Source organism: Talpa europaea (assembly GCF_964194135.1).
Source record: "Talpa europaea genome assembly, chromosome: 10".
Lineage (NCBI taxonomy): Eukaryota > Metazoa > Chordata > Mammalia > Eulipotyphla > Talpidae > Talpa > Talpa europaea.
Genome location: NC_140077.1, coordinates 41,742,233 through 41,766,688, shown reverse-complemented (window position 1 = coordinate 41,766,688; position 24,456 = coordinate 41,742,233). Strand labels below are relative to the sequence as shown.

The following is a 24,456-nucleotide window of genomic DNA, read 5'->3' as shown; positions in this document are numbered from 1 at the left end:
TATGTAAGTGGAAATTCCAAAAAGATTGAGGGTCTCATTCTTAGCTACACAGTAAAATCACCTGGGATAGTTCAAAACCAAAGTCCAACTCCCAGAGACTTTGATTTAGTTGGTCTGGGAGACACTGAAAATCCAGGCTTCTTTTTTTTTTTTTTAATAAAGACCAGCATTTTGGGCCTCCCTAGTGGCACAGGGATTAAAGACAGTGCTATCAAGCTATTGCCAGTCATTGCAGCATCGCATGCTGCTCCCCTCAGCAGTGTATTACAGTGGATCTGCCTGTTCTGCTCCCCACTTTCTCTGGTAAATCTCTCACCTGCCTCCCAGCACCTCTGGCTTATACCCCAGTTCCTGTATGCATAAACAAATCTTTAAAATATAAATAAAAATAAAGACTAGCATTTTATTTCATATATATATATATATATTTTTTTTTTTTTTTTTTGTATAGAAAAACTAGGGTATAAGCCAGAGGTGTGAGGGGTGAGAGGATTTGCCAGGGACAGTGAAGAGCATAACAGGTAGAGTTACTGAAATACACTGCTAAGGGGAGTATTTGGCAAGACAGGAGAGGTGTGCTGCACCATATGAGGGTTAGCTCCTGGCTGGGGATCAAACTCAGGTCATAGCTGTGATAGCGCTGACACTTAACTCCTAGACACCAGGAAGGCCCCTGAAAATCCAGACTTCTAAAATTTTCCCAAATGGCAGATTTGTTCTCGTCTCCTTCCTGTTCCAAGGCTTCTCCTCTAGAGCCTCAGTCAGTCCAAGAAGCATCCTAGCTTGATCCCCTGCTTTGTAAACTGGCACTGGAGATACTGGAGCAGAACTATATGTCATGCATCTGGCTTTGTTCAATCCACATTTGAGTTGGGACAGAAAGAAGAACCCAGAAACTGGGTCTCAGTGACCCATACAAATTCTATTCAGAGGGGGTGGGGGGAAGCAAATATTGTTTAAAAATGAACAATGAGGGCCTCCTCTGGTGGCGCAGATAGTTGAGCACAGCGCTGTGAAGCTGTCTGCAGCCTCTGCAGTGCCAGTTCAATCCTGGCCAGGCAGCGAGGGTCCCACATGGCGTGGCAGACCTCTTCTGTTGTGCCTGCTGCTTCCCTCAGCAGTGTATTTCATCCATCTGCCTGTTCTGTTTCCCGCTCTGTCTGGTGAATCCTCTCACCCTCCCGCGCATCTGGCCTATACCCTGGTTCTTGTATAAAAAAACTTTAAAAAAAAAAGAAAAAAAGGAAAAAAAGTGAAGAATTATGTAAAAAAAAAAAAAAAGAACAATGATGTAAAAAATAAAAAAATTAATAAAATTGAAAAAAAAATTCTGTTCCGTGAATGTAGATGACAGCAAACTGGACAAAGGCAGCCCAGACTTCTAAAAGAAATATTTACATACAGCTGCTTAAAATGAAGGTTTGCCAGAAGTCATCCACATAATTTTCCACTTAACCAGGAAATAATTTCCCTCTAAATGCACAAAATCATACTGGTGTATTGTGGTGGGTTTACACTGATTAATAAATATTTGAGGGCCTCCCTGGTGGCACAAGGAGTTAAGACACAACCTATGAAGCTATCCGCAGCCACTGCAGCACAAGTTCGATCCCCAGCCACGGAAAGACCCACATGGTGCAGCAGATCTCTCCTGACTCACCCTCTGCCCCTCAGCAGTGTATTTCCTCAATCTGCCTGTTCTGTTCCTTACTTTGTCTCTGGCGAATACTTTCACCCCCCCCCACACACACACACACACCTCTGGCTGTTCCCCAGTTCTTGTATGCATAAGTAAATACAAATAAATCTTTTTTTAAAGATTTATTTATTTATGCATACAAGAACTGGGTTATAGGTCAGAGGTGCAGGAGGTGAGAGGATTCACCAGACTGGGGAGCAGAACAGGCAGATCTACTGAAATACACTACTGAGGGGAGCAGCAGGTGAGTCAGGAGAGGTCTGCTGGGCCATGTGAGTTAGCTCCCTGGTTGGGGATTGAACTCCTGCTGCAGTGGCTGGCGTGAGCTTGATAGCTTGATAGTGCGGAGACTTTAAACCTTGTGCCACCAGAGAGGCCCCATTCAGGAGAATTTCATCAGTAAATAGCTGGTTCAGAATCTTGTTAGGTTGATAAAAATTAAACTATTTGCCTCTTGGAGCTTAAAGGTATATGAAGCTCATATTCACAAAGGTATATGAGTCCATATTTGTAGCTCTTATTATGGAGCTTGCATGTACCTAATTTATCTGACACAGCATAGAAAAACAATTTATGGACTTCTCAGACCAGCCTATCTTCATAAGGTACAAGCCTGAAAAAAAGCCAGTTAGTCACATAAACAAACCCTATTAGTGGTTAGTATGGGACAGAATATGGGCCATCACTCAAGCAAGCAAGCACATATTGAAGTGATCATAAAGTTTCCAAACAACTTATAATGATGACTGGAATAAGCATCTCAGTCTCTGATAAGAATTGGGGATTATAAAACAAAGACAGTCCTGCCTTCAAGAATTTTCTCATCTAATGGAGACGATATCAAAAAGTAAAAAAAAATACACAAAACTGAGATATGCTGCAAAGAAAAGAGAGAGGGTGTTAATGAAAACATATAGAAGAATTACTAATGTGGTTGGTAGGGATAATAGTGTCAAGGTTTCCATAAGAAAGGAGAATATAACTGAGTAAGAAGAGGAGAGATTTTACGGTAAAGGGGACAGCAGATGCCAACATTCTCAAGCAGGAAGGAGCACAGATTATTTGAGGAACTGAAGAAAGCCAGTTGGGAAAGAGTGAAAAGACGGAAAAATGGCAGGCTGGTTATGTCATTCAAGATTTTGGCCATTATACTAATGGAATGGAATTCTATCTTCAATGTTAAGATGTTAATAGAACTTAAACAGAAGTAGTAAAATAAACACATCTGCCCTTTCAAATCATCATCCCCATTGTGGGTGTGAGCACTGATTTGGGAGGAGAGTAAGAATCATTATGGAGAGACCAGTAAGTAGGCTATTTGAAGTAATCCACAGAAAAGGCAGGGAGTGGCAGGAAAGAGTTAAGTGGAGGTTTCAAAAGATATTAAAGAGGCAAAATCAAGAGGACTGGGTGATACACGTGGAATGATGAAACAGATCTGTAATCAGTCCCTAGTGATTCCAGAATATAAAACATTCAACTATGTTATCATTAGTAATCAAGCACTGCAGTAAGTGTGAAATAGAGGAGTCAGCTCCCTGCTGTTTCCCTGCTGATTTGCCTCCCCATGAAGTTACTAGGGTTTCACTTACTTGTAGAGCAGGCTGGGGGCCTTCACCGTACACCGGAAACCTTGCTGGGTCTGCACCACCTCATAGGCATCACAGGGCTCTTCTGCACATTCCATGAAGCCTGCACAGAAACCATAACATTCTTTCTCAGAGTTGCTGCTTCCCCACTGTCAACCACTCTTGGGGTTTTTAAAAAAGCAATCAACACACAGAAGTGGGACACTTTACTTTGCAGAACACTGTTCTGATTTTCTTTCTGAATGTCTCTTAGAAAAATAAAGAATACAAACCACATGACTATTTTAAATCTTCTAGTCTTGAAATCTTGGAAAACTATCCTATACATACCATTATTTAACTGTTTTCTCCCAGAAGTTAAAACACAATAAATTTTTTGAAACTTTTTTGGGCAATATAATTCAAGTAACATAAAATTCATCCTCTTGAGAATGTACAGCTTGGTGGTGTTACGGCCCAAAATTATTTCAGTGAATAAAGTAGGATGATACTGGAAGAAGTGACTCTAGATAGCTGAAACAGAGAAAGGAGGAGGGTGAAAGTAGGAACTCAAAAACTGCAAGACAGAATGGAAACAATGGGGCAAACTTAAGGGAAGACTAGCCTTCAAGGTTTTAGGGCCCAACAGAAAAGATAAAAAACCACAAAGAAAAAAGAAACAAAGAAACTGAAAGGTCCTACTTATGCATTAAACCCAAGTCAAAGTTAATTAGCCTGAAAATATTTATAATTCATCTCAAGTATTAACTTACTTCTTAAAATCTCCCATACATCATAATAAAGTTACATTAATTATGCATTTGGAACTCCCTGTATAACTGCAAAGACGAGAAAAATAGCAACACAACAATAACAACTAACATTGAGCACCGGCTAAAATATTTTACATATTTTCATTTATTTCAATAATTTATATACATATATTATTTTGCAGCTTTATAAAGGAATTTAATTTTGTCACAGAATATTAATGGTTAACAGTTAACTAAAATTATTCCCCCAATTACATTTAAGCCTCTGTGAAAGGTGAAGCATAAGTTGACTTATGAATCACTGCCACTGAGAACACCTCATCCAATTCAAACTCATCAGTCCCCTAGACAACAACACAAATGTAGCTTTGAAAAAGCCAAACAGGGGCCTCCCTGGTGGTGCAAGGGGTTAAGCACTGCACTATGAAGCAATCCACAGCCTCTGCAGCACAAGTTCGATCCCCAGCTGGCCAGGGAGAAACCTACATGGCAAGGCAAACTTCTGTCTCAGCTGCTGCTCCCCTCAGCAGTGTATTTCCATCAGTCTGCCTGTTCTATTCCCCACTCTGTCTGTGGTGGATCCTCTCCCCGCCCCCGCCGCATCTCTGGCCTGTACCCCAGCTCTTGTGTGCATAAATAAATAAATCTTTAAAAAAAAAAAAAAAAGAAAAAGCCAAACAGCTCAAATTTCCCTGCTCAAACATAAACACATGGAAACAAAACAACAAGAATTGCTCTACAGTACAGAGAACATTTTACTTTTCATTTGACCATAGACAACCAAGATCACCTTGATAGAAGTCCTCCTCTTCTTCTTCATGTTGGTAAGTCTGTTCTTGGATAGGATTCTTCCTGTAAATTCGCCCATCAATTTTTACAAGCTGCGGGCGCAGAACTTCCATGATATTTTCTCCAAATAATAAATATTCCAGTGAAATCCTGAAAAACCAATGATTACCTCACTTTTTGTCAGAAATAAAACTCTATTATATGTATTATTATGTAGACCTGAAAAAACACAATTGGGCATCAGTTCACTGTATTTCCCAAGAAAAGTAACACTATTTTCCACTAGACTTCTCCATGTGGCTGCTCTAAGTCAACTGCTGCATTTTTCCACTACACTATTCCAATTCCATTCCTGGTGCATTCCAGACAGTAATTTGTAAACTATTCAGCATTTAAAAGAAAGAAAGTGATTAAATGTTGTTGATCCCTTTATAGAAAGCCTAGCCATGACTTTTAAAAAGAGACCAGAGGGCCTCCCCTGGTGGCGCAGGGGTTGAGCGCTGGGCGCAGCCTCTACAGCGCCGGTTCCTACCCCAGCAGCCAGCAAGGGTCCCACAAAAAAAAAAAAAAAAAAAAAAAGGGACCAGAGATCTCTTTATAACTCTACCCTAAAGGGAGCAAAATGCAACCTTCTGTGCTTAGCTAACCATTTGCAAAATATCTCACCCTTTCCATACAGCACGATTAAAAATTAAGAGAATTAGGGATATTTAATACACAGCATTGGGGTGGAGTGAGTCCTAAACTGCTGCCTATCAAACAGTATAATGTGACTTAGCCAACATGATTTTTCAAACCAATACACTCCTTAAGGAAGAAATCCAATTTTTATGGGCCTCTGCCAAAGAAGCTGTACATCACCTACTGAGAATCCAAGCTTCCTGTCACCACCAATAAATCAGTAATTTAGGAAATAAAGGTTCCTATGGGCTAGCTGTGTTTGAGTTCACCCCACATTCCCACCACACAGGGTGGATAGTCTGAAGCTCAAAATACTTAAATGAGCTCCAGAAAAAAATGGATGGATCTTTATCAATACCAAATACACAGCAAGTAAGTCAGTCACTTTATCATTTGGTAGTTTGCTTACAGAGCCGAGGAGAGAGTCACTGTTGTGAGAAATAAAAACGAAGATTAGCAGCAATGCTGCCAATCTGTGACTATGCAGGTGCCTCTCTCCTTTTCCTAATAAATCTGTCCTTTTAAAATGTGAAGAAATAAAGAAGAAATAAAAAGGAAGATAGACTTAAATGGAGGAAGTATGGGTAAAATCAGCAATACTTTAATGACATTACACCTCAGCAAGCCCCTGCTAATCCCCCCCAGGACCTCTCAAAAAAATAAGGCTCTGGGGCCTCCCTGGTGGCGCAAGGGGTTACAAAGCAGCACTATGAAGCAATCCCTGGCCAGGGAGCTACCCACATGGCACAGCAGACCTCTCCTGTCTCACCTGCTGCTCCCCTCAGCAGTGTATCTGTGTGAATCTGCCTGTTCTGCTCCCCACTCTGTCTCTGGTGAATCCGCTCAGTCACCACACCTCTGGGCTGCACCCCAGCTCTAATATGCATAAATGAATAATTTTTAAAAAAATAATAAGGCTCTCCACAAAAGCAGACTTCAAAGTTATAGTGGGGCCCTCAGACCACGAGCTCTGGAAAATGAGACCGTGTCTCAGTAACAGCAAACTCTTCTTTGCCTTTTCTATACCCCCTGGGGCTCCTAGACAGCTCAGGAGGAAGGACGACTAACCAACTTAACCCGGCTTCGTGGTGGTTTGGAGAGGAAAGCTGAAAGCATGCAATGTTGTGGGGGACTCGGAAGCCCTGAATCCAAAAGCGGAGAAAAACATGACCACGTCAAAGCGAGTAAAGAGAAGAGCACCCCACGGCCGCAGGCCCACCACTTCGCCGCGAGGAGGTGGAGCCCAAGCTCCTCGCAGGCAGCGCGCTCTCCGCGCCTCTCAGCCCTGGCCACGCCCACAGCAGACCACGCCCACAGCAGCACGGGCGCGCGCACGCCGCTGCCACCGCGCGGTGGGGGGGTGAAGGGGATCCCTACGCGCGGGCGCGAGCACGCCGCCTCCCCTGTCGTAGTCAATACGACCGCTCTGGCTGGTCCTGGGGGCGGGGCTGTAGGGGAAAGTAACAAAGTCGCTAAGGTAAGTGGCCGAGTCCTCAGGGACCCTGGGGAGCTTGGTAGAAAGAGTCGATCCCTGGGATCCTACCTGCAGGGACTAGGAAAATGGAGAAGGCAGGAGCACAGACGGGAGCCTGCCGCAGAGGGCGTCTAAGAGGAAATTTCCTCAGGCCGCGCCTGAGTGCGCATGCGGGGCGAGGGGTGGCGCGTGCGCAGTGGGACGGTGCCAGGGCCTCGCCGTCTATAAATGGACCTGAGCGAGTTGCTTGCAGAGTGTGGTTCCGAGAGAGTTTCGGAGTCGGGCTTTGTCCTCTTCCCTTCCAGCTCCTTTCCACCCCACCTGTTTTAGCCACAGCATCTGTCTGAATAGAAAGCCAGATGTTTAAGTAAACAGATTTGGATGATTCGTTGATGATAAAATTTAATGATTGCTTGTAATAATTTGCCATTGTACCAGGGAACTTCAGTGTCTTTTTAATAGATTTCTTGGACCTTTGGTGATTGTTGCCCAGAAATGTGCTGCTTATCTGGGCTTGAAGAAAGGCTATTAAATGGTGAATGAAGGCTCAGGATGAGCAACAGTCGTCGGCCAATGAATTGGCCTTCTGGTTAAACATGTTTCGGGGTAGTTTTCTCTGGGCAGTGATTAGGTTTGCAAGTTTCACTGTGTTGAACAGTACCATTAGTTTTTTGCCTATGTGTAGTTTGAGGAAATACATTGTTGCATTTTTAAAAGGAGTTGATTCGTTTTGAGAAAATAGGCGTGTATCTTCTAGGAGGAAAAGCAGTTTATGGTTATGAGGTCATCCTTTATCACACATGAAGTAAATGTTTAATCGTTTTATCAGTGTGAACACAGCTTTGGTATGTGCCCAAAAATAGCATTACTCACCTTCAAGGATCTCTACTACCAATAGTCTCAGGTTTCTGATAATACCATACTCCATTTTTTTTTTTTCATTCAACGCAGTTTTACTGAGTACCTACCTTGGGCTTCACAGCCTAGTAGGAAAATTATGTTAATCTGAAGAATGAGAAAGAAAAAAATAAATAGTAATGGATCGTCCCTTAGACCTTGAGGGTGGAAAAACAACTTCACTTCCTAGATAAGAGGCATCTTCCTAAGATCACTTACCTTCAAATGAAAGTGTGAAGTGCATTAATGGAAGGCATTTTCCCTTTTCGAGCAAACCATTACCCCTCTAGGAGCTTGCTTACTCTGTATCAAATGAAGAGAACTTTTCCCATGAGTGTGTTGGGAAATAATAAGTATGAAAAACTGGGATCTGCATAGGGGGAAAAAAATTCAGGAGTAAATATTCATTAGTGATTTTAGATAGCTAATGTTGTTTACTCTGCCTGAAACTGTTGCAAATGCTTTAGTTTATTAACCTCATGGCATCTGTGTGATATAGGTACTATCCCCTATTTTAGAGATGAGGAACTTGAGGGAGAGAAGTGATTGTCCAGAATCCTAAGTTAAGTAGCAAAACTAGGACATGAACCCAGACCAAGAGGCTTCAGAAACTGGGCTCTTAACCACACTCTTTGACCAGTCTCGTGGTGTGTGACGTGCCAACAAAGCCATTGCTTGAATAATGTCACAGCAAATAAGTTAGTCTCTCTCACCTTTAAGAAATCTTAACGGTTGCTGTGAAATGCTTAGTGCCCTTAGCAAACATAGATTTAATTCAACAGCTACTTAGTATGTAGGCCAGGCATTGTGTTTGACTCACCAATGATCAGAATGCCTGCCTTCATAGAGATGTTGAAAACTAGGGTTTATTGTTGGTTTCACTTTAACTCCTATTACCACTTGCTGATAGCATTTGATACTTAACATTTAATACCTAAATCTTTTTTTTAAAGATTTATTTATTTATGCATACAAGAACTGGGGTACAGGCCAGAGGTGTGGGGGAGTGAGATGATTCACCAGAGACAAATTGGGTAACAGAACAGGCAGATCAACTGAAATACACTGCTGAGGGGAGCAGCGGGTGAGTCAGGAGAGGTCTGCTGTGCCATGTGGGTAGCTCCCTGGCCAGGATTGAACTCATGCTGCAGTGGTGAACTGCTGCAGTTGGCAGCAGATAGCTTCATAGGTTGCATCTTAACCCCTTTCGCCACCAGGCAGGCCCTCAATACTTAAATCTTTAAAGCTAGAAATTACTTAGGTACATCTTTCCACACCACCCTAAAATTGCTTATTTATGTTAAAGTTAGTTTTGTGCTAAATCTGCCTCTCCAATTTTCAACTCTGGTTGGTTTGTGTATTGAATGATGGAAGTTCTGAGTTTGAAAGAAAATAAAATGAAAGGGAGTCTTTTGATTATATTCATTTTAGAAGCCTAGCTGTGTCTAGTTTTTGAAACTGTCCTCACACTGGAGGTTGCTTGAGTGCTGCTGATTTCAAAATATAAAGTATGCTTTGCATTTGCAACTTAATCGAACATTTATCAAAGTATAGGAAAAATATTACAGTTTTAAGTCTTAGGTGAGATGTATAGACATTCCACAGTAGGTTTATGCTGAATTGATGGGAGCTCAGACTGAGCTACTCTCCAAAAGATGGCTATATATATTATCTGTATACTTTATTTAAAACCCACCAGGGGGCCTCCCGGTGGCGCAGCAGTTGAGCACTGGGTTGTGAAGCTGCTCAATCCCCGGGTCAATCCCCATGATGCGCAGAACTCTCCTGCTACCCGCTGCTCCCCTCAGCAGTGTACTTAAATCAGTCTGCCTGCTCTGCTCTCCCCTCTGGCTCTGGGGAATTCTCTCACCCTCCCGCGCTTCTGACTATACCCAGTGCTTGTATAAATAAATAAATCTTTAAAAAAAAAAAAAACTATTTAAAAAAATAAAATAAAATAAAATAAAACCCACCAGGAAGCCACTTAGAAATTTGGGCCTGGTCCATTGCTGTTTAAGTTTTTTTAAAGAGCATTTAAAAACTTGTGAAACTATATTTTGAGCTAGTGTGACCCAAAGGATTGAGTATGAACCCAACTTGAGAAATTTTTGCCTCTATAAATATGAATACTATTTGGAAAGTTATAGAACTCAAAGAAAATAGGAAAGGTGACCTAACAGCAAGATTGAAATGTCATTAATCAATTTGCATTTTAAACAGGTTGACATTCTAATTATAGCAGCTGTCTTACAGTTCCCATATCCCACTTCAGTACTGATCAGTATTGTAGACATATAATGAAATGAGAAAATAAGCTCTGCTTCCCTGACAGTCTTAATTCATCATCACAAATTCAAAGAAACAATAATCAGCATTTCAGAAATGCCTAGTGTATCATTTTACTTTCTAGGAAACTGGATTATGTGTATATAGGATTTATATCTGCATAACATTCACTCATTTTTTTTTTCAGAAATAAGTCAACTTTTTTTTTTTTTTTAAAGAGGCATGTTTTTTTATTTATTTATTTGTTTGTTTGTTTTGTTTATACATGCACTAAGTACAGTCAGAAGCGCGGGAGGGTGAGAGAATTCACCAGAGCCAGAGCGGGGAGCAGAGTAGGCAGAAGGACCGAAGTACACTGCTGAGGGGAGCAGCGGGCGGCAGGAGAGGTCTGCGCACCATGTGGGACCCTCCTCCAGTGGCCAGGGAGCAGCCGGGGATCGAACCGGCGCCGCAGAGGCTGCGAGCAGCTTCGCAACCCAGCGCTCAACCGCTGCGCCACTGGGGAGGCCCAGAAATAAGTCAACTTTTTATAACAAATGGTAACAAATGAAAAAAAGTCAACAAAAATTCTGACCATTAAAACAGGGATTTTAATTTAAAAAATCCTTTTACAGTCATTTCTTTAAAATTTAAAATATGTAACATACAATTAACCACTAGCCCTTTTAAAGTGTACAGTTCAGTGTAAAGTCATTTTTTACTCTAAATATTAGAGCTGCACTATCCAATCCAGTACCACTAGCCACATGGGGCTATTTAAATTTTGGTTAACATTAAATAAAATTTAAAATACAGTTCTTCAGTCACATTAGTTTAGTAACCAATGAAGCTAATGGCTACCAAATTGGATAGTGCAGATAGAAAATTGGAACATTTCTTCGGCGGCTTTCCTGCCTGGCTGTGATTATACAGGTGCCTCTCTTTTTATTTCGCTTTACATAATAAACCTGCCCTTTTAAAATGTAAAAAAGAAAGAAAATTAGAACTTTCCATCGTGGCAGAAAGTTCTGAGACTCTTTGTAGAAAACACACTTAGAATCTTTTGTGAATGTGTGGTTTAAGCATCTATAGAAGAAGTTGTGTTTTTGTTCTGAAATTTTGTAAGTAGTTATGTATTCATGTACAGATTTACATTTGTAAATGTAAATTAAACAGCTATCTGTATTCCTAATAGGCCATGCATTCCAAGACAATTTTCTGGGCTGTTTTGTTCCAGCTTTGGGATGCCACCAAGTGATTGGTTTGGGTATTACATTTAGGTGAAAATTCTGGTTTTTTTTTTTTTGTTTTAATTTTTAATGAAAGGGTCAATATATATTTCCTAATCAGTGCCCCTTCCTTGGGAACAGAACACAGTGTTATTCTGGAATTCTATTTGGAAAATTTCATAAGTGAATTTCTTGATGTGACTTGGTCAGGATGTATCCAAGGCAGTATGAGGCTTGGTTGTTTATCTTTGTATGTAATTTATTTCCTCAGTAAAATTACTATAGTAACACTGCCATATCACCCTTTTGTAAGTCAGTCCAAAGTGACAGAAACAGTTTGCTAATGGTAGAAAGTAGTGTTTTAAATAGAAAAACAATTCTTAAACATATTTTCATGTAAATTTTGGAATGGTGAGAGTATTGAGGGTAGGGAAAAGGGGGAGCTAATTCTTTATTAAACTACATGCTGACTGTTATGGTAGCCAGACTGAAATGTCAATCTCACCTCCATAAACTTGTCAATTGCTGTTTTTCTTTCTCTGTAGTGAAGTGAGAATTCTACTAGAGAGGAAATGGCTGCCTCTTCATCATCATCCTCAGCTGGTGGAGTCAGTGGAAGTTCTGTCACTGGATCTGGTTTCAGTGTGTCAGACCTTGCCCCACCACGGAAAGCCCTTTTCACCTACCCCAAAGGAGCTGGAGAGATGTTAGAAGGTGATCTCATGCTGCTTTTTGCTGAATAATTGGATTCAGACCTGCAGTGAATATTAATTTTAAAAAAGCTTTTAAGTGGATTAAAGACGAGTTTCCCCTTACTTCAGCTCCACATTTCATCTCTTGTCCCCATTTTAAAATACCATCTTAAAAACAAATATTTTCCCCCAGAATCATAATTTTGGAGCCAAAGGAGGCTGGAAATCAAGGAGGTCATCTAAAGTTCTTTAAATCAGAGAAGCTAATGTGATTAGACAATGTTAAATAAAGACAAAGTCAGCACTAGCATCAGAAATTTTTTTGACCTCTTGCTCTAGTTTAATTTATTCTCTCCCTAGTCTGACTCCTTAGGGTTAGTGGGTTTGATGTGTTTTTCTTAATGTAATCAACCTATAGATACTTTAACCTCATCAGAGAGGTTTTAAGAGGAAACAGGGATAGTGAAGATGACTCACTGCAGGACAGTGCTGTGTGGGTTTTCTAGGGCTAAGCCGGATTTGCATCACATCATCCACCATCTTATTTAGCACACATCTTGTGAACTGGCTTGCCAAGACCAGGGCACAGGTTATAAGCATGAAACAGCATTGGCACTTGGAATTCGTCAGATTCATGTCTCTTTAGGAGCCAAACTGATAAATTCTTACAGGAAACATAAAAATCACCTAAGAGTGTATTTAAAAATGTACATTGCTGTTCCACCTTAGAGATTCAAATTGGTCTAGGATGCAGCACAAAATGTCATCAGTCCTTTTATGTCATGGGATTGTCATGAAAGTTGTTCTTAACTATTGAATTATTTCTCATAGTTTTATAACAGTCTGCAAAGAACCTATTAAAGATTCAGAATCTATATGATTATAGTACTTTTGTGCTTAATTGATTAATTGATCTTTTCTGCTTTAAATATTGAAAATTTTGATAAGCATATTTAAAAATTAAGTTGGAAATGTCTCTGAGAAAGGCACAAACTGTAGTTAAGGAGTTGATTTTTTATATCAGATGTAGTAAAAAGCAGAGTTTTGATTAAGGCAGGGCAAGTAGCAAAATCATTTGTAACAGGAAAACATGGGAAGACTTGGACCACATGTCTCCCTAAAATTGGTCAAATCATGATTAGGAAGTAGACGATCAGTGTAGTGATACGTTTGAGGTACATGTATTTCTACCTTTGCATTTTTATCTTCTTCAGTTGTGTTACCTGAATTGTCAAGATAGTGTTACTGAGTCTGGAGGTAGTGAACAATTGGGGCCTTGTTTAACATGTTTGGCACTAAAAATATTTTATTATTTCAATTATATGCAACACAGACATGTTATTAAGGAAGTTCCCCACAGGACAAATCAAAAGTTGGAGTAACTTAAATTGCTTAATAAGTTTTATAGTAGCAGCAGAGGAATCAATGTTTAACAATGGACTTTAAGATTGAAGTCATTTAAATTCTAACTGCAAGAGAAATTTTATATAAGAGGAAACTGCTAGTCTCAAAGCTGTCAGCATTCTTTGTCAGCATATACCAGAATACTTGGAAAGTTTATAGAAGAAAGTCTTCTGAGGTTATTCTAAATGTTGATATTCTAACAAATTAGAGTTCTAGCCATTTTCATTCCATCCCAGTTGGCTTCATAGAGGAAAGTATTGGCTCTCTATTGTAAGATGAATTTAAATATTGTCTAAACTCACAGTACACTGCTCTGATTCTTTCAGGTTTAAAGTTTCACCTATGTCTTAAAAGCTTATTTATTCTAAAGGACCAGGGCCTCCCTGGTGGCGCAAGGGGTTAAGACTCAGCCTATGAAGCTCCCCGCAGCCATTACAGCCCAGGTTCAATCCCCAGCCAGGGAGGTGACCCACATGGCACAGCAGACCTCTCCTGACTCGCCCGCTATTCCTCTCAGCAGTGTATTTCAGTCAATCTGTTCTGTTCCCCACTCTGTCTCTGGTGAATCCTCTCACCCCCCAAAACTCTGGCCTGTACCCCAGTTCTTGTATGTATAAATAAATAAATCTTTAAAAAAAAAAAATAAAGGACAGACTATTGAAAATTAAAGATGAGAATTCCTAAACTGCCATCTGGGTTAATTAAGAATACTAAATTAAAAAGAGCATTCCTAAATGTGAGTTAATAAGGATATTAGATTTGGAAGCATCTTCTTTTACCTTCTTTACAGATGATACTATTATGCAATTAATCTAATGCATATGTACCTTCACATTTTTCTTACAGTAACATAATAGAACATGAAAATAGACAATTGCCTATTCACAATAAAGAACAAAAGCAATCAGAAGTCAAGGTTGGATTCTGTTTATAATCTTAACAGGTTCAACTTGATCTTGCATATGCCAAAGTCTAGGATAAAAAACCCAAATAACCTGCAGTTAACCTTGTGAATTAACTTTTTCTCTCATCTGCTTTCTGATAACAGACACCTCACATAAGCAGTGTACAGCAGTTTTCTGTGTTCCCCTGCCCTTGGCTAAGATTGTCCTAACCCAGTTATTAGTGAGCAGATTAGAGACTGCCTTCCAGCCCAGAAGTGGCTGAATTTTAGTGACATTGTAGGCCACTGAAGTATAAATTATCTGGCATTGTCTAATTTCCTGCTGTGAGGTAATATTCTTTTAAATGAATTTGTTAGCATCCTACTTACTGGAGTTGTCAGTGGTGTTAGATTTGGGCAATTTACTGACTTTTCACTCTAACCTTTGCTTGCCCCTTAAGAAGAGAGCTGATGTGTTGCTCCAAAGGGTTTGATTACAATTTCTAAGTGGTAGGCAGGTTGCCCCAGGCTGACTTCTCTCTGGAGAAACTCCAGGCTTTAGATTGGTACAGATATCACATATAATAGGATGTGGCTAAGAAGCAGTGAACTTTGTGGTTAACACAGAACTGCAAATCAGCAAAAGTGTGTTCCATAGGCATACAAAGTGGCAAAGTGATATGCAGGTGCCTTTTTGAAAGATAAGCTTATATGCTTTTGCTTTGAAGTTCACTAGCAAGGGAAATATGCAAATGTTAATAACTTAAGCATTTTATCCTAATAGCACCTGTGATTAAATGTAAGTGGGTGGTAGCACTGTCAAGAGCTTCCAAATACATCTTTGCCTGATCCTTATAGCCCATAATCCCTGCTGTCTTGTGTGAGAACCTGAAGTTTAGGATCAAACCACCTGAAAAGTAAGCTCTAATTCTCTGTGCTTTTCTCTTTCTAAAATTAAACAGGAGTAATAATTTGAGTCTTTAAGCAGGGATAGGAATAGGTTAATGAATGCTGGCAAATGAATTACATTCAGGCACAGGAATGGGGTTGGAGGGAAGGGGTTGAATCATATCCCATAAAGCACAATACATAGAAAAAAATGTTGAACTGAGAGAATGTAACACTTTCCCTAAAGCATACATCATAATATTTATATTTATTTTTATTTCTTGGCATCAATTTTAAAGAAGCCTCCTTGGTTTTGCATTTAAGCCATTTGAATACAATATATTTAGGGTTTTTTTTATTGTTTACCATGACTTCTGAAATAAGATCTGCCATGTGTAAAACTCAGCATGTGTTTATTTCATTGATACTTGATGCCTGGCTGACACACCAACCTGTGATTGATGGTTGAGTGTTTGACACCTAGTAATACTTTCACAAACTACCACCTAAAAAAAGACAGCTGTGTCCTCTACTTCTGTTTGTCTTAGGATTTTTGCAATAAAACACAATCCCCAAATGGTTTCCGCAGCCCTTCTAAAAATCACGTTTTCCTGCATGACCTTTTTGTCTTTTGGGGCACATTTTGCTGTATCAGCCATTGCCTGACAAGAAATAACTTGAACCAGCTTATGTTTCACAATCATCTTCCAAGAGCACTGGTGACTGAGTTAGCTACCTTCTTGCTGCCAGTTCTTGGCAGTAGTACAATGCTAGGTTTAGAAATTGCACCATACTCTTATCGCCATCCAAATTGCAGTGTTTTGGTTCACTTGGAAAATCAAGGTTGCAATTTGCGTTTACAGAATGAAATTTCCCAGCAGTGTTTTGTGATGGTCATAGTGATGTAATTTGATATATTAAAATCTACAACAGCTGCTTTTCCCTCAACATTACTTGAGAATGAAAATGAAAATATTTTGTTTCTTTGTATTTTGATAGCAGAGGTCATGTGACCAAATGTGTCAGCTGTCAGTGTTTGCCTGACGTACAGAAAAGGAGAACATTAAGAAACTCAGGTTGGTAGGGAGGGAAATGTTCAGGACATTAGACTGAGGTTTCTTGTTTTTGTTTTTTTAAACACTATTTTCAAACTCTTAAACGAGTAGAGGGACTATTTTAATATTCTAGGTATAGAAGTAGCTTCTATAACAGAGCAGTGTTAGTTCTAAATGAGACAGAAGCCCTCTTTGTAAACACTGAAAACTAGACCCCAAATGTAAAAGCAGGGCAAAGAATGAATATGTTTACTTGGTTTATCAGAAGCCATAAAACCCTTAGAACAGATTAAAACCTTTCCTCTTCTGTTTGTAGATGGCTCTGAGAGATTCCTCTGTGAATCCGTTTTCAGCTATCAAGTAGCATCTACACTTAAACAGGTGAAACATGGTAAGCTCATGGGCGTTGTGGACTTAACTATGAGAATAAATTTACTGAGGGGTGGGAGAGGGATTCAGAAAGGTCAGTGTTCTCCTTGACAAAAACTCCTGAATCCCAGCAAAGCTATTTAAGTGAGCTTTCTAAATTACCTACAGACAAGAACATTCCATGGTCTTAATTCGGACATAATGTCCACATTAAGGCTTATAGTTGAAGTCAGAAAGGGTTTAGTTTTCTAGAGGGATTGATGCTTCCTACTTCTCTTCTGTTGCCTTTTCCTCTCTTAAACCTTCTTTTACTGTTGCTCTCCACTGGTTATCATCTTCATCTTCAAGTATTTATGTAATACCTCGTAGTCTGTGGAGTCTGAGAAGCCTGGACTCGAAGATACTAGATGTACCGATACTGTTCCAGCATGCCTCAGCTGGCCTTCATTTGTGCATCAGGGAGCTCTATTCCCCCACCAGACCATTTCTCCATTGAAAGCATAATGTTGGAGCAGAAACTACAATTTCCTTTCACCCTAGGATTCTAGTATGCAAGTCACTATGGTATGAAGGATAAGTATTATTTTATATAAGATTAAGTTTTCTGACCAACACAGAGTAAGACTGCATTACTAGAATATTGAGGGGAAGAATCTTTTTAGAAGTTATTTTCAGACACATCATCATGTTGGTGATTAGTGGCTATCTCATGGCAAATCCATTGTGTATTATACATTACCTCCTTGACTCTCTACAGATCAGCAAGTTGCGCGGATGGAAAAACTAGCTGGTTTGGTGGAAGAGCTGGAGGCAGATGAATGGCGGTTTAAACCCATTGAGCAGCTGCTGGGGTTCACACCCTCTTCTGGTTGACCTTGCCTGGCTGGGTCCCTCTGGTGCACAGCAAGTGCAGGGCCAGCGAGGGACTGTTCTTATGCTTTCATCGCCATCCTGAGATTCATAGCTCCATCATTGAATTGTTCATTCACATCATACTTGGTTTTTCTGTACCTGTCCCCAAGCAACAAATATTTAAATGTGTGATCTCCCAGGGAAAATTTTTGTTTATTTATTTTTAAAAAATACTGAGAATCAGATTAGGACAATCAACTTCAGAAGCCAGGAGTTTGGGTTAAGAGATATTTATAAAACTTCACATGCCAGGTAAGACACATGCCAGAACTGATCAGTTGAATGGCACCTCTCCTATTACTCATTTAGTGTCTGGAATCCTCACCAGTCAAGTCCAAGGTCATCATCTGGAGTTGTAAAATACAGAATTCCTGACCTAAAACAGTTCTTTTTGCAGATGAAGGGGATTTCAACTCAGGACCTGTCCAAATGAATTTTTTAATGTTTGGGGTTGAGGGTTCTTTCTATTCCGAGACATCTAATTCTATAGATTATAACTTTTTCTAATCTCTATTAGACATGCCAGATACTGGGAAAAGGAATTGCTTTTTGAATGTTGAAGCACTTGTGAAAATAAAGCAGTGGGCAAAATCCTTTTAAACACAGAAATCCTGAGTTCATCTCTTTGGTGGGCTCAAGCAATTCTGTAGCAAATAAATCCTTTGAAAGAGCTCCAAACTGGTTTCTTTATCCTTTCAAAGTCTCAGGGATTTAGGGTAGAAGGAAGAGGTCAAATTACTTTTTATAAGAACAGAATCTAAAAGCCATTTCTCCTAAGCAAATGGTAGATTTGCTTTACCTCAGGGGTGTTTGTCTTTACAGAAGTATATGAATTTATCTTATCAATATTTGAGTAGGTTTAATACCGTGAAAGCTAAGAATTGTCCTTTGTCCTCCCTCATGGGTCCACACTGCAGTTAGGAGAATCATTTATTAGCTTGTCTGCAAGTTTTGCCTCAGACAACATTTGCCTTTCTCCTCATTAATAACTTGCACCTGACCTGCTTAGAGTTGCTTAATTATAAATAAATATAATCCCGACAGCAATTGCCCTTAATCTTAGGAGTTCAAAATATTTAACATGTACTACCTGACAGGGAGTTGGTGACCTCATTGTATTGGTAAAGAATCAGAGCACATGGAAAGTAAAGGCCTACACATGATCACATCTCCCAGGCAGAAGAAAATCTTGGACCTTGGAATAGAATGCAGTTGATTGTTATTTCAGCTTACTGTATTCTTGTCTCTAAAGCAAATCATAACATAAAAATGAGCCCAGACTCACCTATCCCATATTAATATTTCTCAAGCTAAACAAGTTCCATATATGTACCTTTTGACATTAACCCTCTTAATGTTCACCAAAGGAAAAATGGAAAAATAGCTAGACACCAGTAAACCAAATTTTCAGTGACAGTTTAGAAGTAATCACAAACTTTCTTTCATTTGTTTCATTTGTATAGCTATATAACACAGAGACTATATTACTGCATCTTTACCCTTTGGTGTTTGGATTTATTATAGAATTTTTTTCTGTTTTTATTTTTTTAAAGATTTATTTAGGCATATAAGAACTGGGGTACAGGCCAGAGGTGTGGGGGTGAGAGGATTCACCAGAGACAGAGTAGAATAGAACAGGCAGATTGACTGAAATACACTGCTGAGGGGACAGTGGGTGAGTCAGGAGAAGTCTGCTACGCCATGTGGGTAGCTCCCTGGCCAGGGATTGAACTCGTGCTGCAGTGGCTATGAATAGCTACATAGGTTGCATCTTAACCCCTTGCACCACCAGGGAGGCCCAATATTTTTTCTCTTTAAATTGGACATTTTTCTTAATAGCTTAGCATTGACGACATCCCAGGATTGAACAGAAATACTTTCTAAAGTAACTCTCACCATGATTATTAGCTGCTACTTAAGTTCCCCACAAACAAGACCCTCACTATGTTTTATAGGATGTCTGCTCCCTCTCTGTACCTTTTTGTTTATCATTATGTCTCATCATCCCTAACTCTTATTAGCAAGCTTTGGGCTTGAAGATGGACCTTGTTGCTCGTCTGTCATCTCCTATGCACTTAATTATTTGTCACTCACAGGCATTAATTATCCTGTCAGTAATGCTGCGACATATGTAATACCCCCTAATACAGAAGAGGAACTTGAAACTCAGAGCGAGCATTATTTGCCAAAGCTTCATAGCTAAGTAAATGTCTAAGTCTAGATTTGAACTCAAAATCTGACAAACTCCAAAGCTAATATTATTTGAGCCACACCATGTTTTATCCCACTGAACCAAACCCAGTGCCTTAAATAAAGCAGAATCCTAAAACCTTTTTATTAAATAATAAAATGAATTGGGAGCCTCCCTGGTGGTGCAAGGGGTTAAGTCTCAGCACTGTGAAGGAATCCCCAGAGCCCCGGCCAGGTAGATAACCCCCACGGTGCTGCAGACCTCTCCTGTCTCGCCCTCTTCTCCCCTCAATAGTGTATTTCAGTCAATCTGCCAGTTCTGCTCCCCACTCTGTCTCTGGTGAATCCTCTCACTCCCACACCCCACGCCTCTGGCCTGTATCCCAGCTCTTGTATGCATAAATAAATAAAATCTTTTTTAAAATTTTTGAAAAAATGAATTGGGCCTCCCTGGTGGTGTAGGAGTTAAGTCTCAGCACTACTGTTATTGCTGTGGCCTGAGTTTGATCTCTGGCCAGGGAGCTAACCCACATATGGTGCAGCATACCCCTGCTGTCTTGCCTTCTGCTCCCCTTAGCAGTGTATTTCAGTAGATCTGCCAGTTCTGCTCCCCACTCTGTCTTAGGTGAATACTCACCACCCACACCTCTGGCCTACACCCCAGTTCTTCTATGCATAAATAAATAAATAAACCTTTAAAAAAAATGATAAAATGAATTAACTGCCTTTATCCTTCCAATGCTTGCTGATAAGATTTTCAAGCACAACGAACAAACACCCTCCTCTTTAAGACTGATAGGAATTAGGGCCTCCCCGGTGGCGCAGTGGTTGAGCGCTGGGTTGCGAAGCTGCCGGCGACCTCTGCGGCGCCGGTTCGATCCCCGGCTGCTCCCCGGTCACCGGAGGAGGGTCCCACATGGCGCGCAGACCTCTCCTGCCGCCCGCTGCTCCCCTCAGCAGTGTACTTCAGTCCTTCTGCCTGCTCTGCTCCCCGCTCTGGCTCTGGTGAATTCTCTCACCCTCCCGCGCTTCTGACTGTACCCAGTGCATGTATAAACAAAAAAAACAAACAAACAAATAAATAAACATGCCTCTATTAAAAAAAAAAAAAAAGATTAATAAAAAAAAAAAAAAGACTGATAGGAATTAGCTATGTATTCGTGTGTGTGCATAACCTTTTAAGATTCACTACGGTGAAGGCCTCCCTGATGGCACAGAATTTGAAGTCTCAGCACTGTCAAGATTCACTGTGGTGAAGATATAGTTGGAAGCTTAAGGAACAGCTGAGTAAGCAAGGAGCAGTGCAAGAGTGCAGGTGGCAGCTGGTAGCCAGGACCACACAGCCATCCTAAGAACACTGATGGTAACCGTGTATTCTGTGCATAAAATGCTTGCAATTTCCAAAGCATTTTCACAAATGTCTCGAGTCACAGTATTGTCACATCAGCCATGAGATAAGTGAGGACAGCACTGTAAGTTGAGGAAGAGGCACAGAGAAGGTAAGGCATCAAGATTATAGTCAACAGGCAAAGAAACTAGGTTTTTCAAATCTTTGTCTTCTATTTCACCTTATGCTAGAAAATCTGAAAGAATTTGCTGCTAATAAAAACAGTTTGTGTCAATATGATACATAATTCCGTATAACTTGTCTCATGGTAATGATATACAAATAAATAGTAATCTTCAATAAAGTTGATTTTTACAAAGTTGATTTTTTTTTAAAGATTTAATTATTTATACAAGAACTGGGGTACAGGCCAGATGCTCAGGAGGGTGAGAGGATTCACCAGAGACAGAGCAGGGAACAGAACAGGCAGACTGACTGAAGTACACTGCTGAGGAGAGCAGCGGGCGAGACAGGAGAGGTCTGTCACGCCATGTGGAACCCTCACCGGCAGGCCGGGATCAAACCTGCACTGCAGAGGCTGCAGACAGCTTCACAGCACTGCGCTCAACCACCTGCGCTACCAGGGGAGGCCCCAAAGTTGATTTTTGTTTTACAAAACAAAAATTTTACTCTACATTTTATTATCTATGATCAGATTATAAAGTCCTGAGTTTTCATGGAAACACATAGATGTGTTATTAGCGCTGTATCATCCCTGGTACTCACTCGAAATGACAGTGGTCTGGAACTCTAAATCAAATTACTGATCCAAGGACCTCTCTTTATGCTGCCCACTTAATTGCAGTTGATGGCTTCCTTTCCTTCTCATGATTGAGAATCCTAAAATCCCTGTCCCCAGTCAGAGCACCAGGCATTGCAATGGCAGAAACCTTGGACCATCACATCAAATAAGAGGTAAAAAAAGGAGACAGGACCAGGAGAGATCCATCCTCCAGAAGGAGGAGGAGGAACCTGCCCAGGGACATGGTGCTCTTTCAGGCACACCTGCGATGCCACACTTGAAGGAGAAGGTCTGGTTTTGCCACATCTCCTGCACAGAAGTTCCAACCGAGACAGACTCTTTCCACAAAAAGAAACAAAGGCTTAAATAACAAATATTTGGGAGTGTTGACTCTTGGGTTATAGACAGAGTGCAAATGATACCAGATCTTTTCCTGTTTCCCAGAGCTGAGCTGGGGATGGAGATAAGCCAAGAGAGGAGGAGAATGGGGGAAAGAAGCTGGAACTTGATGTTTCATCACTAGCCTTATTTATCTGCAACTGATCATAGAGCAAGTCTCAGAATTTTAGAGATCATCTAGTTCGCCCCCATGGTTTATAGATAAGAAGTTGAGACCCTGTTTGTCTCATTCACAGCCACTTGCTTGGTACCTAGAACACAGCCTGACACAAAGTAGGTGTGTTACATAGTAGGTATTTACTGAGTGAATGAGTATGGCTTTGGTGTCTGTTTACCCAGTGTTAGAAGTTGTACTAGCAGTTTCTAGAGCAAAATTCATAGTCGAGTAGGTCTAAAGTTAATGGAGATAGGGAGAGAGCAGAACCAATATCATAATCCAGATCTTATCCATGTGCTCTCTATAATGCTACACTCTCAGGTGAGAGCTGTGAACAAATGGAAACTGCCAAAGCAGCCATATCTCACATGATCCCATTCACGTGCAGAGCAAAGGCAAATGATGCTGGTGACTCCTGCCCTTCTCCTGGGCTCCCGTATGTGGGCCTGGTGGTAATTAATGCCAGGTGTTAGCATCCCTGTGCTAGTCTTCATCTCCCCAGATACTTTAATTTCTCCACTGTGTCCATTCTGGAGAGGAGCTATTTTCCAGAATCATCTTGTTTCATTTTTATAATACAAGCTCTTTGGGGTAGGTAATGAAACAACATTACATTTCAACAACATTACATTACATTACAACAACATTACAATATAATTTGTTACCAACAAAAATATGAGAAATGGTGGGCCTCCCTGTTGGCACAAAGGGTTAAGCACCACACTATGAAGCAATCTGCAGCCTCTGAAGCATGAGTTTGATCGCTGGCCGGCCAGGGAGAAACCCACATGGTGAGGCCGACCCCTCCTGTCTCGCCCGCTGCTCCCCTCAGCAGTGTATCTCAGTCAGCCTATCTGTTCTGTTTCCCACTCTGTCTCTGGTGAATCCTCTCACCCCCTGCATCTCTGGCCTGTGCCCCAGCTCTTGTATGCATAAATAAATAAATAAATCTTTTTAAAAAATATATATGAGAAATGTTCCTTTCCAAATGTCATTCATTCAACAGACATTTATTAAGCACTTACTATGTCTAGCATCTGCTGAAGCCGGGAATATGCTGTCAAAAAAGTCACCAACCTGGTGTTTATAAATATCTTGAGAGACAAAAGGGTAATTTTAAGTGTAAAAATAGAGGAGAAAGCAAGAGATACTGTGAATCAGAGATAGCTAATCCGCTGAGCATGGGATCAGAGAATGCTTCCTAGAAGGGTAATGTTTAGGTTGAGATATGAAGAACCAGTGGGTTGGGTGGAAGGGAAGTACTTTCTAGGTTGAGGGAATAAAATATGCAAAAGTCCAAGGGTGAGAAAGGGCATCAAGCTTTTGTGAGGCTGAAGGTGCTTTGTCATGGCTGGTTCATAGAGTATAAAGCAAGAGATGAGACAGGTGACTGGCCTTGATGGATTTTACTAAGGAATATGGATTTTACTAAGGAATATGAGGAACATTTAAAGGGTTTGAAGTAGGGGAACAACAAAATCTGGTTTTACTTCAGAAATTTTGTTTTTTTAAGAAGATTTATTTATGCCTACAAGAAATGGGGTACAGGCCAGAGATGTGGGGGGTGAGAGGATTCACCAGAGACAGAGCGGGGAACAAAACAGGCAGACTGACTGAAATACACTGCTGAGGGAAGCAGCAGGCGAGATAGGAGAGGTCTGCTGTGCCATGTGGGTCACCTCTCTGGCCAGCAGGGGATAGAACTTGTGCTGTGCTGCAGTGGCTGCAGATAGCTTCATAGTGCTGCGACTTAAACCCTTGCACCGCCAGGGAAGCCCGACTTCAGAAATTTTCTTTGGAGGGGATGGGTAACAGTAAAATCGAGATCTTTTGGGAAGCTGTTGTAGAAATCCAGGTGAGAGTTGACTACAACCTGAATTAAAGACCTGGAGACAAGAATGAATCTGATTTGAGAGCTACTCAAATATCAATATATACAGGACTTGGTGATAAGTCAGACAGAACTGAGGGAGGACAGCCAGTTTCCTTGTGTCAGGAGCTGA

General features: G+C 40.6%; 2 protein-coding genes across 4 annotated transcripts in view; one reads left to right on the top strand and one right to left on the bottom strand.

The window, feature by feature from the left end:
• Positions 1-5,038, bottom strand: part of ASCC1 (activating signal cointegrator 1 complex subunit 1) — a gene marked incomplete at its 3' end in the record, with an annotated part of 88,747 nt that extends 83,709 nt beyond the window's left edge. For both annotated transcript variants that reach the window (XM_084245892.1, XM_084245893.1), the window contains exons 1-2: positions 4,831-5,038; positions 3,292-3,391 (exon numbers count right to left, since the gene is read on the bottom strand). In XM_084245892.1, coding sequence (XP_084102018.1) covers positions 3,292-3,391; positions 4,831-4,942 — 212 coding nt within the window. In that variant the 5' untranslated portion in view covers positions 4,943-5,038. The remainder of the gene's footprint in view (positions 1-3,291; positions 3,392-4,830) is intronic.
• Positions 5,039-11,947: 6,909 nt separating this feature from the next.
• ANAPC16 (anaphase promoting complex subunit 16) lies at positions 11,948-17,539 on the top strand (the record flags this gene model as incomplete). Of its 2 annotated transcripts, XM_084245799.1 has the most annotated exons (3): positions 11,948-12,089; positions 16,614-16,688; positions 17,424-17,539. In XM_084245799.1, the coding sequence occupies 3 exons, from the start codon at positions 11,948-11,950 to the stop codon at positions 17,537-17,539; spliced, it is 333 nt and encodes a 110-aa protein (XP_084101925.1). The 2 variants fall into 2 exon arrangements, with proteins under 2 accessions (XP_084101925.1, XP_084101926.1); XM_084245800.1 differs by lacking the exon at positions 16,614-16,688.
• Positions 17,540-24,456: the final 6,917 nt, after the last annotated feature.